Below are 16,325 nucleotides of genomic sequence, written 5' to 3'. Positions count from 1 at the left end.
GGAGAAAAAGCCTGGATCCAGGGCACAGAACCAGCAGGAATGAGGGCTGGACACCTAGGTCCCAGAGGCTGTCTTGAGGGAACCCTGCTCCCCACTCTGCCCAAGGCCCAGCCCAAGCCCTAGGCCTCAGGTAATCGGATTAAGCAGCCTGCCTTGGCTCTCAGGTCTTAGCAGGAACAGCTCCAGCTCTGAGCAGCCCTACCTAGCCCTATGTGACTCAGGGTATAGGAGTGGCCCAGCTCCCTCTACCAGCAAACCTGGGGGAGGGGAGAGGCAAGGCACAAGCCACTCTCCTCTGGACCAGGAGGGTACCTGGGCCTGGAGAATTTAGGAATGTCAGAAATTCCCAGAAGTAGACCAACTTTGGAATGCCAGAGAAGCTAGGTGTGGAGATACAGGAAACAAGGGTCAAGGCAGGTCAGTCCTACACAAACAGATGGACCAAACTGGGCATAAGGAAGGTGCAGGAACCAGAGGGCCATTTGGATTTTTTTATTCTCTTTTTAAATACTGTACAGTGAAAAATAAATACGCCTTCTCATCCACCAGACAAGGTTGGTCCCCCCTCCCCTGGGGGACCTTGTCACCCCCCTTCATACACACCCCTGGTTCTACTCCAAAACCTTCCCCATGCCTCCCACCCACTTATACCCTTACTATCCCCGTCTTCCACAGTGATGAGGCCCCAGAAATGGGGGGTACAGGACGGGAGGAGGGATAGCAGGGGAGCCCCCCTGAACTGTCCAATCTGGGTGGGTCAAGGAGCACCCCGCACCAACAGGCGGAGAATGGGGGTGTTCAGAGAGAGATTGGGGCATTAGAGGATAAAGGCACATCCAGTCTGATGGGGAAGGAGAGAGGCTCCCCTCACCCTGGGGGTAGGGTGGACAAGAGGGAGGGGGGTATGACCCTGTTACACACCCCTCCACTAGCTCCTGGAGGCTGGGGGGGGACCCAAGCTGCTGTGCCACCCCCCGCCCCCCTAGATAAGAGCAGCTCCAGCGCAGGTCAGTTGGGCCTGTGAGGGCCATGGTGTTGGGCAGCAAGCGAGATGGAGAAGGGAGGGATGCGGGCTGGAGGGTTTATGAAACCCCATTCACCAAACTACCCAACTCCAGGGGGGCAGAGAGCTCCCCATTCTCTGAGGGGCCCTTAGGAAGCTTGCTGACAGAGTCACCCTGAGGGGGGAGTGGGAAAGAAAATGGAGAGGAAGGAAAGAAAAAGGTCAGTAGAAATTCAGGTAATGCCATTCCCTACCACCTAAATGCTCCAGGTACCTCCAGGCTGGTCCCCTGTAGTCACTTTTACTGGGATCCAGAAAATATGAACCAAATTCTCTTCTACTCAAACTTTTCACTATTCTAAATGCAGTCTAAACTCCATCAGACATGCCTTCTCTGCAATTTAATGAGAGGTTTCTTTGGGAGTTTTCTTGTGCCCCCTACCCCAGAACAACAAAAAAGGAGGTGGGGTAAACTATATCTTGCTTGCCTACCTTCTGTCCTGAAAGAGAATCCTCTGAAGGTTTAGTGCGTTCCAGGGGTGGCCGCTGGCGGCTCTGAGACTTTGCTCGGGAGATATAGTCAGCCACAGTCACTGGGGAAGGCAGAGGACCAAAAGTTTCAGAAGGAACCCAGGTACCCAGCCCCTAGACACCCACTGAACCCCAACCCCTAGCTTTCACAGGATAGGAGGCATCCTGTTCTCTGAGGAAGTCTGCTGACATCCTGTGTGAGCTGACCTGGCTGACGGTCTCCACTGATCGAACCATCAGTCCGGTTACCACGGTTACGGCGGCGGCGGCTCCGATTACGACGCTGGGGTCTTGACTCATCTTCTGTGGGGCAGGGGAAAATGAGAGCTGTGCATCAATCTCCCATCCCTCAATTCTTGCCCAGTTCTGATTTTTCAGATCCAGGTACACCCCTTACCCAGGCCATTCTCTGTCATGCTGGGCCCGTCAGATTCCAGGCCTCCATCCATGACAGTCCTGTCTTCATCAGTGCGACGGCGGCGGGAGCGGCGGCGCCTGGCACTTGCTGGGGGGGGTTCCCCAGGCTCTGAATCAACTGGGGGCTCTGGTTCGGATGTGTCCAGTAGGCTGTAGGGATTACTGTCTGGGTCCTTCAGCACTGGTTAGAGGAAAAAGAGGAGTTGGGAGTGAGGTGTCCATCATCTTTCCTTTTGGCCCACATTCGTGAACCTAGCTGTCTGCTTCTGGTACCTGAGCTAATTGATGAAGAGTTGTATCTTGAGGTGGGCCGGGGGGCAGGTGGGGGTCCCCTACCCCGGCCCCCAATCGGCCGCCTCCGACTTTCTTCCCCCCGGGTCGGGGGATCCCGGTCACCAGGCCCAGCTCGGTTGGGCTCTTCCCTCTTCTCTGACTCAGTCTCAGAAGCTGTGGATAGGTCTGAGATGGGGCCTGAAGAACACAGTAGGGTTCAAACAGGGTCACTCACCCTACCCCAGGATCCATCCCAGTCCCCAGGCTGGAAGACTCTCGCTCTCACTCCTAAGTCCCCCAGCCAACCACTTCTTCATCTTCTCCGTCACCCTTTCCTCAAACTTCCACCCAGACTTCTGCCTCCCACACACCCCACCACTGCTCGCCTCCCTCTCACCACAGGCAGGACCGCCTGGCCTCCGGCCCCGGCCCCGGCCCCCGTAGCTGCCCCCATAGGTTCGTGTGGTGTGGAGGGAGGAGGAGGAGCTCTCATCGGTGGTGTAGCCAGCCTTGTCGCTGCCACCGCTGCCCCGCCCACTCCCAGGAGGGCGAAAGCCCAGCCCAATCTGCCGAAGCTGTTCATCAATTTGCAACCTCTCCAAGCGAAGCTGCTCCACCTCCTGGTTGGGGAGAAGATGGAGGAAAACAAGGAAGGAGAAATAAGTATAAGATCAATGAACAGTCTCTTTTTCCTGCTTCTCTGCCCTGACTGTCCCTATGGATCTGAACTCTCAGGAATGCAAGAAGGCTTAAAACAGGGAAAATTCTGGGTTCCAACTCCACAGCCCCAATTTTCCACCTAATGGTTTCTATTCTACTCAGAGACACAAACTGGGAACCACCACTTTTAACTTTATCCACCAGTATCCTTAGTCCCCTTGTACACATGGATCTCTCCTCTCCCAGGCTTCTGGCTTGGATACCTGCAGGTAGGAGAGGTGATACTCCAGCAGAGCCTGAGCATTGCTGATATTCTCTCGGGTGCCAACAAATATGAAGGGAACCATTCCCTGGAGAGCAGAGGAAAGGACAGATGGATTAGAAAGAGACTCAAATGAAGTTTTAAGTCCACCCTGTCTCCTACAGAAGCCCACCCAAATGGGATCTTTCTGGGCTGTACATCTACCAGGAAAAACCAAAGTTCCCAAGCCCCAACCCCTAGAAATCCCATCTCTCAAGGGAATGGCTTGGAGAATAATCCCATCTACTTCTGGCAACCAATCTCTAGGTGTTAGCTGCCCCATACCTCCTCCCTGGGGTTCTTCTTGTCATTATCACCTTCTACTCGAACCCTCACCACACCAGATTTATCCACAATCTCCTGGATCACTTTCCCGTTCTTTCCAATCACTTTGCCTGAATGGGTAAAGGAGGAATTAGGCCTTTTTATTTTTCAAAGGAAAGAAAGAAGAGTAAAAACAGACAAGATAAACAGTTTTCCAGCTGCTATATAAGGATTCCGTTTAATGATTCTCTTGCTTCTAAGCTTCTGATGTGTTTTCACAGGACAAAATATCACAATCCCTAGAAATCTGTTCTCCCATTTTTGTCACTCCTACTACAGACTGTTTGCTCTGTCCTTGTGAAACTGGAAGTTCACAGGGAGGTGCCAAGCCAGAATCACTTTAGAGCATCTCACATCTGGTCCCCAGCTGTATTCTCTTATACACATACTCATCCCCAACTCACCAACCAGGTTCCTGGGCACTTGCACAGAGTCCTCAGAAAACTCAAGATAGCTCCGGGCCTGTCGGCACGCCTCGGGAGTCTAAGAGAAGAGGAGTGGGGAGTCATTAATAAAACAGAACACCTGGATCTCAAACAGTGATCTTCCTGCCAGTCTCTGTCTTTGAGAAAATGTGGTGCCACCGAAGTCAGGGAGGGAGGTCAACACGACAGGCTTCCTTTCTGTTTCACACTCTCTTCTCTCTATCCCCTAAGGGACCTAGACAACAGCTGTCTTTTGCTGACCTCCCCATAGATGCGGAAAGTGCAGGTCTCTTCACCCAATTCGATGGCAGTCACCCCAGGTACTTTTCGGGCCTGCTGGATGTTGGCACCATGAGTCCCAATTGCTAGTCCCATCAGGTCCTCTCGCACTGTGAACTCCTCTTGGAAAGCTGCCGCCAGCTGCTTACTTGTCTGAAAAAAAAAAAAGGCACTGGACCACTGGACTACAGGAATCATGGAGAAATCTCAGAACACCTGTCCCAGATACCTGATGCTTTGCATAACTTAAATGAGAAAAGACTGTATGAAAGAAAGCCAGAACTACCTGGGAGTCCACTGACCACCAGGACCTGTGAAGAATTCAGGAACTTTTCATTCCACTCCTACCTTCCCAATACCAATGGCTTGGTGGGGAGGGGAGGTAATGATGGCCGAATCTGGGCTGAGATCCATCAAAGATCCAGATTTGGCTATAACACTATCTGGTTGTGTGATCCCAAACAAAACATACTCTCTGTGCCTCTGTTCTGTCATCTGCTAAATGATTACACCTGACCTACCCTATTCCCAGACTAACAAGAGGATTAAATAAAGTTGGTATGAAAGAAAGGACTTTTCGCAAGGTAAATGCAAGTGTAAGGAACTATTTACCTTAACCAAACCAATATCAACTCCCAAAATAAAACCTGAAAAGTTGAACAGAAAGCAACAGGTTGAGAAAAGCATAAAAAGAGGTTATGGTACACCATGCTACCACTTCATTTCTCAACCAGTCCTTAGAGGGATACCTGAGTACAAGGGCAGGAAAAGGGAAAGGTTCTGGCAGTGCCCTGAGTAGCATCCCTGGAGAAGTAAAGATTACCATGGTCCAGAATTTTCAAAGGCTCCCGAAAAGATCAGTTCACTTGATAAAAAGGAAACAGATGTTCAAATACACACATACACGTGCGTGCAAGCACGTGTATATATACCATCCTCATTTAGGATGGTATAATTCCTAAGAGAATCTGACCATCATAAGATGTCAGAACACAAAAAGACCCTGTAGAAACACTCACATTCAATTACCTCATTGTCACAGCTAAAGAAGAAAAAGCTCACTGAAATCAAATTATTTGACAAAGCAAGACTTAGGATTGATTCCAAGTCCAGTGGTCTTTCCAGTGTACAAATGGTTCCCAAACATATCCCACAAAGCAGTCTGGTTCTCAGAGGTAATTTGGGGGCAGCCAGTGGAGGTAAGAGCCACACCCTCTTGCACTTTTAGACCCTGTTTTGATTGATCTGTTTTATGCATTGTGCTTTCAAGTAAAATTTCACTTGATCAAAGGGTCCCTTTGAAAAAAAAAGAAAAAAAAAAGAAAAAAAGCTTGTACTAAAACATGATGGAGCTCTGCCATCTGGAGGAGTCTGAGATAAAATAGCAGACCCAGGTTTAATGGCCCAGAAAGACCTTAATGTCTGTTCACAAGAGCATGGGTGGAGGATGGGGTGGGAGGGGAGAAGGACAATACCAATCAGCAGTAAAAACTGAAGCCAAAACTTACCTCGAGGTGCTTGGTAGCTTCTTCATTGCGGGACATGAGTAGCAGTTTGGTGCGCAGGCTTCGGAAATGCATATCACCCAGCAGGGATGCTCGCTTCACAGGGGCTTCTGTGGTTGACTGCAAAGAAACCAATGGAAAAGTCATTAAAACTGACTGACTACATTTTAGAGGAGATCCAGGAACTGGGAATCAGGATGCCTGAGTCACTGGAAAAGGGTGGGAGTTAAGAAACAAAGTTGAGGAACAGGAAAAATCACTGTCAGTCTCACAAGGGCCTACTAACTGGGTGCTTAAGGGAAGTGATTTTAAGTAGCAAGCGCAGGTGAGAATCATACTGTCTGTTTTTGAGAGTCCAAATATGCAAGGAAGGGTACCCAGCCCAAACTGGAATACGATGGTCAGGTTGAAAAAAAAATTAAGGTCATACATGAGAAAGACTAAGGAAAGGTAGGGCTAACCTGGGTCCACAGAGGTCAGGAGCAATAAAGTCCTCTCTGACAAATAAATATAAGCACATTTTAGCTCTTCTCTTCTTGCAAAGGAGTTAAAAGGGGAAAAGGGCTTAGGTGAAATTCAGGCAGAATAAACTCACCAGAATGAAGAGCTCACTATTTGTGATGTTGAGAAAGATGCAGTTTGCTCCCAATGCTTTCTTGAACTCTTTATGGACGTTTTCATTGGAGCAGCTGCAGAGAAAGAGAACAGTGCTCAGAGGGCAGAGTGTAGAGTACAGTTGAAGGGGAGAGAGAGAGGGACTGAGAAAAATAAGGACTGCAGTAAAAGAACAGGGATGAGGAAACAGAGGAACTGGGAGCAAAAGGGACTCTAGAGGGCCTAGGGAACACAGAACACTGAAACTGGGAGCGGGGGCTGGGACAAACAAGGGCAGAGAAGAGGGCCCCCCACTCCCGACATCCCAAACACTCACGCCTCTCTCAGATCCTCAGGCACAGCCATGGTAACCTTGAAGAAGCTGCCTTTGGTTGCAAGGGGACTGGGATTAACTGGCCGAAGCCGTTCCAGGGTGACAATCTCATTGTAAGTGGCATCACAGGCAGCATATTCAATGACATAGAACTGGCAGAAGGAAAGAAAGGAGAAGCGGTGGATGACCTGAGTCTCTATCTCCCACCTTTCTGACTAAAATACGTGTTTCAGCAGCTCTCCAGAGGCCCTGCCGATCACTCACATCCCCCTTCATCATTCGCACGCGGGCCAGCCACCAGCCACAAGGCTCTTGCTCGTTGGCTCGAGAATAAACCTGAAGAGAAGTTGAAAATGAGAGAGATACTGAGGACCAGCCAAAAACATCAAGAATGCAGTGAGCATTAAGACACTTGGGAGGCATCCTAAACTAAGATAAAGGAATCTAGAGGAAGGAGCTGCTAATTAAAATCAGAGTACACTGGATTTTAGATGCTGTTATCATAAATGGAAGAAAAGTGAATCCCCTGAAAACAGGAAGCTCCCTGAGAGCTTGACTGATCACAGCAATGATGGACAGAAAACTGCTGCATTTCACTCTTCCACAGGCTGCCTAGCTGGATGGAGGAAGGAGCGTGAACCAACCAGTGAGGAGCCTAGGGTACTGGTATCAGGGTAAGGGAGATGCAGAATCCTGGGAAAAGGGACATTTAGAAAAGGTGGACTCCAAGGCCCTTACCTCCACTTCATCCCCTTCTGTGATCTCCTTATTATAGTCAGCTGGAGGTGGTAGCCGGACATCCCCAAAAGGAATCTGCCTCTCACTCTGCCAGCTGCGAGGGAAAACAGTGACATGAAAGCATTCAGGCGAGTGTGGCTGCCCGTCTCTTCCTCCACTGGGCATTTTCCACCTTTCCTGGTGATTACAAGTTAAACTCCAGGCCCTGCTCCATAGTGGTGCTTTCCATCTCTTGCTAGAATCTAAATATGGAGTCAAATGACCCCCACTCTCACCATTTCCTCTCCTGGGATCCATATAAGTTGCCCACCCAAACCCTTGGCTCTCCCCCACCTATTATACACGCCTCATGGGACTCAGCCGCCCCCTCTTCTCCACTCTCCTGCTAGGACCTAGTATGCTGGATTCTCTATTCCCAAGGTCTTACTTGTTTTCAAAGAAGATGGTGACAGAGTCTTCATGGACATCCTTCACAAAGCCCTAGAATGGATTTTAGAACAAAGTAAAAAAAAAAAAAGACAATCAACCACCACCTCAGCCATCAAGGGAACAGACAGTTTTAGAGGGTCTTAAACTAGTTTTTTTGTTTGCTTTTCTTTTCTTTTTTTTTTGCCCGCGCCTTGTGGCTTGCGGGATCTCAGTTCCCCAACCAGGGACTTGAACCCGGGGCCACAGCAGTGAAAGCCAAGAGGGCCTAACCACTGGGCCACCAAGAAACTCCTTTTTTTTTTTTTCCTTTTTTTAAACTAGAGTTTTAGATGGGGACACAAGCAATCTAAAAACAGGGCTAGAAAAAGCTGTATTGGTGAAGGAATACGAATGTTGAGGTAGCAAGAAAGGAAACAATACTGGCAGGGAAAGAAATGTTGCAAAATCCAGAAATAAGATGAGATAGAAATTAAGTAGAAGGGAGAAACATCACCTGCATCAGAACAGCTAGGAAACTAGTGGTCTCCTACGGCTCCCACAGAGGCCTCCCTATCTGTCTGCCTCATGCAGTGCTGAGCAGCTTGCCAGAGTTCAATTAAAATACCAACAACATTAAGCAAAGCTAAGAATATCCCATGAGACAGTGTAAGGTTGTCCTGGAACACCTAGAGGACATCAGGATCTGCCAAGAGAGAAAGGGTCTAGCTCCTAATACAGCAAGAGGCCTGAGCGAACTTGGTGCCTTGATGCCTGGGTCGTAAGAAAATAATCAGAACACTGGAGAAATTAGAAACAAACACAATTTATGGAAGGAAAAATTAGGATTTAAAAGATGTGAGGGGGCTTCCCTGGTGGCGCAGTGGTTGAGAGTCCGCCTGCCGATGCATGCGACATGGGTTCGTGCCCTGGTCCGGGAAGATCCCACATGCCGCGGAGCGGCTGGGCCTATGAGCCATGGCCACTGAGCCTGCACGTCCAGAGCCTGTGCTCCGCAACGGGAGAGGCCACAACAGTGAGAGGCCCGCGTACCCCAAAAAATAAAAATAAAAATAAAATAAAATAAAATAAAAGATGTGAGGGAATTCCCTGATGGTCCAGTGGTTAGGACTTTCACTGCCATGGGCCAGGGTTCAACCCCTGGTCAGGAACTACGATCCTGCAATCCTGCGAGCTGAGCGGTGCGGCCCAATAAATAAATAAAAGATGTGAGATTTCTAAATGCTAGACTAGGACACTGCTAAGAATTTGAAAAGAGTAATAAAATTTGTATAAGACCCCAAACTTGAGATGAAGACAAGGGAGAGGAACAGGGATGACTGAATAGCTGGAATCGCTGGTCTACCTCCTATTTTCTCTCTCTTTTTTTGGTCAAGGCAGTGAAAGCTCTGAGCCCTAACCACTGGACCGCCAGGGAATTCCCCACCTATTTTCTATGTCTTCACTGAGCAAGCCAAAGCTATGCGTTCAATCCTGTGCTCCCAATTTTCCTACCTTCTCTCCTGTTTTTCACATACTCAAAATTAGGGATTGCTAATTTTGATAAAGTCCAATTTTTCAACTTATTCTGTATCTGAGCTTTTGGTTTTATATCTAAGAGATCTTTACCTAATGTCTTTGTCTAGAGTTTTATAGTTTTTATTTTACATTTAGGTCAATGATCCATTTTGAGTTAAATTCTGTATATGGTGCCAGATACAATCAAACTTTTTTTTTTTTTTTTTTTTTTGCCGTACGCGGGCCTCTCACTGCTGTGGCCTCTCCCGCTGCAGAGCACAGGCTCTGGACGCGCAGGCCCAGCGGCCATGGCCCACGGGCCCAGCCTCTCCGCGGCATGTGGGATCTTCCCGGACTGGGGCACAAACCCGTGTCCCCTGCATCGGCAGGCGGACTCTCAACCACTGCGCCACCAGGGAAGCCCCAAACTTCATTTTTAACCTATGAATGTGCAGTTCTTTGAGCACAATGTGTTGAAAGACTATCCTTCCTCTACTGAATTGCCTTTTCGCTTCTGTCAAAAATCAGAAAATGCAAACTAATGCATAATGACAAAAGGCATTGGTGGTTAGTGGAAGACTTTTGGGATTGATAGAAATTGTGGTGATGGTTTGTTTTATATATATGTCAAATCTTAACAAATTGTATGCTTTAAATAGGTGTACTTCATTGTATGTCAATTATGCCTCATTAGATTTTTTTAAAAAAATCAGGGGTTTCCAAAAATACGAAGAACTATTCCTGAGCTTTGCAGGTAGGAACAAAATATGAGTTTGGGAGAGAAAACACCAAAAATGTACACTTGTGTCACTCCCACCTCAGAGAACTGATCAATCATAAACACTTAATACACTGTTTTTTCCTTAAATCTAAACCTAAAATGTCACTCTTGATACCAGCCATCTTTCTCTTCTTTCGGGAAGGGATCTTGTTATGGAGTCTTACTACTTAGAGCTTTACTTCTGCCCAAGGCATTAGTTCTCCTGGTACTGCCTAGCCTCTGACTTACCCATGCTTCAGCCTTCTCTGCCATTCCCTCCTTCAGTAATATTTTTTCCGCTCTTCATTCAGCTCCATCAATACCCATTCCTACTCTTCTCCACTCACATCTTCTATTTGCCCAAATCCCTCTCTTCCCTTTTGGGTTCTTCCCTTAGCTCCTTTTTTTTTTTTTTTTTTCTTCTTTTTTCCTTAGCTCCTTTTTAAGTGTCCTCCTCTTTTCTTCCTTTATAAGGATTTCTCTAAACATTTCATCTAGCCTCTTCAGCTGACTTTATCCAATTCTTTATCCAAAATGTCTATCTCTAAGCTTTAGAAATAGTTTATCAAGAGAGAGTTAGCTATTTTCAAAACATTTCAGGGATGAGATAAAACATAGTGGAAGAGAATCACTTGCCTGCCTCTTTTGTGAAGAGATCCCCACTCCTAGATACACTCATTCACAAAGGATATGTCTAAAGCTCTAATCCAATTCTCCTCCAACATGTCAGGGTTGGCCCTCAGGCAGAGGTAGCAACATTACCCTGGTTTTTCCAGCTACCATGATCCCAAGGCAGAAATGCAAAGCTCAGAATGGAGTTTTCCCTCACATAACTCAGCAGTTCAACTAAACTGTCACTCATTCTTATACTTCTAGGGTCCTTTTCCTTCAAAGATTCTCCAAAACAAGCTTTCTCCTCAACTTCATATTCCAAGTCAGTCTCTGCTCCTTAATTCCACCCACATTACCCCAGTTTTTTTCCTCCAAAAATACCAGTGGCATAAAGTGAGCTCCTAGTTCTGCTCAGTCCATGCTCACTGAGAAGATAAGCAGAGGAGGGCAAGAGCAGTTGAGTGAATCTCTAGAAGGCTACCTACATCCAAAGGATAACTCAATTCAATTCAATGGCCAGGGCATATGGAGCTTTGGCTTATAGAGCCTAGGACTGGACAGAGGAAGTGAGAGCCCTAGGTTCCTAAGTACTTCACTTTGCTTAAATTATAAGATACAAAATTAGGTCCCACCTTCAACCTATCTTCTAGTCCTGGGTTCTCAAAATAAAGGAGGGAGTTCTAGAAGAAAATCAGGAAGGGTCTGGATAAAAATCACGTGTTGAAGGTGAGGATGCCATACTCCTTAAAAAGGAATTGGAATTGGGATATCCAGGTAAGGTCTGGAAAGTTGGATGACTGTGCCCTGGAAGGTGAACAGATATTTCATTCGGGAGAGCACCGCTTAAAGAACAAAACACATTAAGTTCTGACAGAAAAGGAAGAGCTGATGGGATAGCTAAAAGATAACTTAGATCCCAGATCTGACATTTGCAGTTCTATCCTGGAAGAAGATCAACAACACTAGGACCCAATTCTGAGAGGGATGAAAGGAACCTTCCCAAATTTATAGTTCTAGAAGCAATGTAAACACTCCTTGAACCACACTGAAGTTTGCTGAGTCATGAATATTAAATCAGCAGCAAGGACAGATTGGGTAAGTATCTATATGGCACTGAACGTTGAAGAAAGATTAGTCTGAATTTAAGGATTTACTGTTGTTTTCAACTGAGGCATAGGGCAGAAAATGCTAAAGTGGCCAGGACACAAAATCCACATTACCTGGTTTTCAGCTCAAGTCCAAACTCTATTCTCTGATTCAAAGCATCCTAGCCCCAATTCCCTCAATCAAGTCTATCACTGCCATAGCCCACAGGAGAAAAGAGAAAGATCCAGAGACACATTTTCTGTTGGACACTTATATGTGGAAAGGGAAACATGTCCCTTCCCAGCAGTCTCACACAGCTAATTTGAACTGGATACCAATCTTTCCCAGCTGTGTCTGACTCCCATGCTTCCTAGAACAAATGCAAACATCACATCTTGATCTCAGGCTCAGTTTAAGAATCACTTTTCTTAGGGATGGGAAGGACCCAGATGAAGGACAAGATACTGTGGGAAATGAGGCTAAAATCTTATGAGGAAAGGTATTTCAACAAAGGTAATGCAAGTTTGGGGAGAAAGGATATAAGAGACAAATGCACTCTATCAGAATCAGAAAGGAATTAAGAGACTTTGCCAAAGAAAACAGAAATGCTATGGAGGGAGGCTAGAAGAAAAAGTCCCATGAGTTAGGAAAGTATGCAGAAAAAAATGACAGAAGGGATCAGCTGGGAGCTTCCTTCTTCCATCTTAGCTGGGTAATGGAATAGGTAGTTTCTGGGGATTACACAGAAATATTAGGAAAAAAAGCTAAAGGTTTATATTGAGAGGTTAAGTTAAGATAGATGTGGGTACCCACAGGCACTGAAGAATATAAAGAAATCTGGTGAGGGAAGTAAGGCAGAAATGAATAGGCATTTAGAATGGGTCAAAAATGACTACACTGAACTTATCAATCGAAGTTGGGGCAGAAACCTACTCCAAGGGCAAATATGAGACCCTTTCCAGTTATAGCAAGATATGATTTCACAGGGAAGGAGTTCGAGAAAGTCATTTCCAAGGGCACGAAGGTGGAGGGGTCTATTATGGGAGGAAAGGCTTGAGGGGAAGTGAAGGAAAGGGGGTTCTTCTCCTCACAAGTAATGTTATGATAAGATAACTCTGCTCTTGCTCCTCAGGGTAATATGAGAGAAGACAGGAATCGGGAAAGTCTCTGAGACAATTCCAGGCATAAAGTCCAAAGAGGTTCAAAATAACAACAGTCACATAAAGAAAAATTCCTGAGAGGCAAGAGGGGTCTCCCTCTGGCTTAATCTAAATGGGAAAAAAATGTCCTAAAAAATAAGATTTGGAACAGCTTTAAAAGGTGGTAATAAAAGGAGTTCTAAAAAACCCAATCCTGGGCAACGGGGGAGCTGAAGTAAACAAGGATCTTTTAAAGATAGTCTCCTTCTCCTTTAAAAAAAAGGCTAGTGGATTCCCAAACTGGGCGAGTTGGCCAAAAAGTCTTCTAGAAGTGGAAATCCTTAAGAAGGAGATAAACAGAGGGAATCCTTGTGAGATCCCCTTTTAGAGATCAGGGATATGAAGCTTACACTCCTCAAGATGAAGAAACTGTATGAATGATCTAAATGTATGAGGTCAAAGTGAGATGACAAATACAAAACCATCCCTGGGTAGAACAGTAAACCAGCTAGTCCTGGAATAAAGGGGTGGGGCGAGAGACTTGAGAAAAGATGCCACCTTATGGCTATGAGGCAACTAGACTGGTACAGCACAGAGTTCCTGAGGTCAAAGATACTAAATGTCATAAACAGATTCTGACCGTATCTCCTTGGGGTGGGAACAGAAATATAAGATGAAAGTGGGGTGAGTCTTCCAGAGCCAGTAAGCAGAGGCCTCTCCGAGGAAGATGAAAAGATCTAATATGGGACGGCCTTCCCAAGGGGGTAACAGGGAAGAATAAAGAGAATTCTCCATGTGCTTGGACTGTGGGGAAGACGTGATTCAGATCCAAGGTAGGTCTTCTACTAGAGACAGGAAAAGTCAACGAGACGCTGGGTAAATGGGGTCTCTTCTGGGGGGTTGGTGGGGGGAGCTGAACCAAGAACAATAATGCCCTGATGCTCAATCCCGGAGATGCGGGTAAAAGCAGGTGTAATAGAGGGGCCAAAAATAAGAGGAAGGGGTTAACTTATAGAGGTCTCCCCCCAGGAGGGCCGCGGGTGGGAGCGTGGGTCTAAGGTTCTAAGGGTCAGGGCTTAGCTCCAGAATATCGATCCCGCCCCACTCTTCCCTGCTCTGGCTGGAGGGAGGGGGCTGAAGACCGCGTCCCCGGCCGGCGCGCCGCCTCACCTTGTAGAAGGCCCCGTTGGAGCCGCGCACCTCGACCGGCAGTCCCGGCTCCACATCCCCCCCAGAGGCCAGGCCGCCCATGGCGCCGCCACCGCCTCCGACCCCCCCGGCGGCGGCTGCAGCAGCGCTCTGAGTACGGGCCAGGCCAGGTCCCCGGCGTCTCCCCGGAGGAGGAGCCGGAGGGGGAGCCGCGGGGGGCGGGAGCCGGGCCGGCCCCACGGCGGCCCTGCCACAGCCAACGAGCAGGGGGCCGGGGCCGGGCCGCTCCCCGTCCGCCGCCGCCGCCTTGGTCTCCGCCACCGTGAGGGAAACGGCCGCCGCCGCCGCCGCTGCCTTCGTCACCTCAGCTTCCGCCCGCCGCTGCCCCCGCTGCTGCCTCAGTCCCGGGACCCGCTGCTGCCGATGCCGCTCCACGGCCTCCACCTCCCCCCTGCCGCCGCCGCCTACTGCGCAGGCGCACCGGGCACCCGCCCGCCGCGCGCGGGCCCTGAGGGCCAAGGCGCAGGCGTCAAGGCTGGCGACCCAGCTCGCGCTGGCCAGCGCATCAGGGCTTCCACACTCCTCTTCACTCTCTCACGCCCCCTCCTGGTCGCTTACTTGCGCTTGCGCAGAACCAGACTGGTTCTTTTTCCTCGCCACCCCATCTCTCCACGGCCCCTGTCTCTTCCTTTTCCCACCCCACAACACTGAGAGCTAACCAATCATGGGGAGGGAGGGACGGAGCTCACTCAATCGGATTGGACTTCTGATGCTCCTGGTCAGACCACACCCACTTCACCACGGTGCGCTCCACCAGGCTTGTACAAGTTAGGGATGGGCATGCGCCTGAATGATTGCTTGGTCACTTTCCCCACCTTTGTCTTTCTTGGTGCGCACGCTCCGAAGGAAAAAAAAAAAAAAAGGAGTTGTCGAAAGGAAAAAAAAAAAAGGGCCTGGTGCGCGTGCGTTGGGCTTTACAGTCCACAAGGCGGACTGGATTCTTCTGAGCCTCTGTATCTCTGCACGATGCGGTTTAAGAGTCACGTTCTTGCCTTGAGAAGATTCTGATCATGCATACAAAGAAAGGTAAAAGAAAGATTTCAAGGCAGTACCGAAAGGCAAATGCAACTTAGCACAAGATTGGATATCTAAATGCGGAGAAAATTCAAAAGAGGAAAAATTGTTACGGAGAAAGGATAGTAGAGGGGAAACTTAGGATTCGTAAACTAAGATAAGTGAGAAATTTCGGTGGAAGTGAATAAAATAGCCAAGAAATTAGGATCATGTGTTGTGCAGTAATCATTTAGCAAATATTTATTTAGCCCTCACTGTGTTCTATCCACTGTGGTAGGTGGTAAGGGTACAAAGACAAGATGTCCCCAAAACAAGGATTTTATAATATATTGGGGAAGGAGCAGACAAACACATTTAAGCAAGTAAGTGCATGGAGTTCATTTGAACATGGGATAAAGATAAGGACTAAGTTTTGAGGGAATCCCAAGGAGACAAACAATGGTCAGTTGTTCTTCAGAGTGATAGGGAAAGACTACTGCAGGGGAGGTGATGCAAATTGAGATTTGAGGGATAAATAGGCATTTGCTAGAGGAAACGTGCAGTAAGAGTATTCTTGAGAGAACAAGGACTACAATGGTGCAGAGAAGCAGAAAGAACATGTCCTTTGGGGAACCACAACTAGTTCAAATAGCGTTTGGCTTGAGGTAGGGAAGCTAGACTGCAAAGGACTTGTAAATTAGGTTAAGGAAAATTGTCTTCACTTTATCAATACTGGAGAGCCACTGAAAGATTTAAAGCAGTAGTGTAATGTAATAATATTTATGTTTTACAACTGTGGGGAATAGATTAAAGAGAAAGGGCATTCCAGAAGGCAGTGAGAGCTGTGAGGAGCTGTTGCAGGTGAGAAAGATGCTGAGGAATGCCTTGGATTAGGGCTGTGGGCAACAGAGGTACAAGTTGATTTGAGCCTGTTAAATTTGCAATAGAATCAACAAGAATTGGTGATAAGGATGGGGTGGAGTCCGTGAAGAAGTGGGAGGAACACAGATTTCTACCTTGGATTGCTGAGTGCATGGTGATGCCAGTCATGGAAGAGAGAACATACGAGAAAAAGTTTTGGAGGAGAAGTTGATGAGTTCAATGAGTTTGATTTTGCTCTTTGAGTTTGAGGGTCTACCATCCAGGTGGTCATGTTCCTTTGTCTTCAACAAACTTCTCTTTCAGATCCCAATTTAAATATAATTTCATTAGCCTTCCA

At 47.6% G+C, this 16,325-nt stretch overlaps 1 protein-coding gene across 4 annotated transcripts; it reads right to left on the bottom strand.

The window, feature by feature from the left end:
* Window positions 1-477: 477 nt before the first annotated feature.
* Window positions 478-14,696, bottom strand: LOC111185681 (RNA-binding protein FXR2). 4 transcript variants are annotated; one of them, XM_089899883.1, is made up of 17 exons: window positions 14,672-14,696; window positions 7,812-7,864; window positions 7,385-7,478; window positions 6,911-6,982; window positions 6,650-6,798; window positions 6,314-6,407; window positions 5,722-5,838; window positions 4,196-4,366; window positions 3,914-3,992; window positions 3,471-3,580; window positions 3,148-3,234; window positions 2,622-2,844; window positions 2,225-2,422; window positions 1,932-2,132; window positions 1,742-1,837; window positions 1,496-1,596; window positions 478-1,178 (listed from the first exon to the last, which is right to left on the bottom strand). In XM_089899883.1, the coding sequence occupies exons 4-17, from the start codon at window positions 6,923-6,925 to the stop codon at window positions 1,083-1,085; spliced, it is 1,737 nt and encodes a 578-aa protein (XP_089756009.1). In that variant the 5' UTR covers window positions 6,926-6,982; window positions 7,385-7,478; window positions 7,812-7,864; window positions 14,672-14,696; the 3' UTR covers window positions 478-1,082. The 4 variants fall into 4 exon arrangements, with proteins under 4 accessions (XP_089756009.1, XP_022451160.1, XP_089756008.1 ...); XM_022595452.2 differs by lacking the exon at window positions 14,672-14,696 and adding an exon at window positions 14,075-14,485; XM_089899882.1 differs by lacking the exons at window positions 2,225-2,422; window positions 14,672-14,696 and adding an exon at window positions 14,075-14,482.
* Window positions 14,697-16,325: the final 1,629 nt, after the last annotated feature.

Source organism: Delphinapterus leucas, chromosome 19 (assembly GCF_059928025.1).
Source record: "Delphinapterus leucas isolate spDelLeu-1000000601 "Yukka" chromosome 19, BTC_Dleu_Yukka2, whole genome shotgun sequence".
Lineage (NCBI taxonomy): Eukaryota > Metazoa > Chordata > Mammalia > Artiodactyla > Monodontidae > Delphinapterus > Delphinapterus leucas.
Note: the sequence above shows the minus strand (reverse complement) of the source record. Positions and strands in the feature narration are given on the sequence as shown.

Excerpts from the sequence above, each read along its gene's own strand:
- LOC111185681 (XM_022595452.2), bottom strand. The coding sequence starts at position 14,155 with ATGGGCGGCCTGGCCTCTGGGGGGGATGTGGAGCCGGGACTGCCGGTC. Across the intron at positions 7,865-14,074 it reads CCAACGGGGCCTTCTACAAG|GGCTTTGTGAAGGATGTCCA; the intron begins GTGAGGCGGCGC and ends AATCCATTCTAG. Across the intron at positions 4,367-5,721 it reads AAGCTACCAAGCACCTCGAG|ACAAGTAAGCAGCTGGCGGC; the intron begins GTAAGTTTTGGC and ends TTTTTTTTTCAG.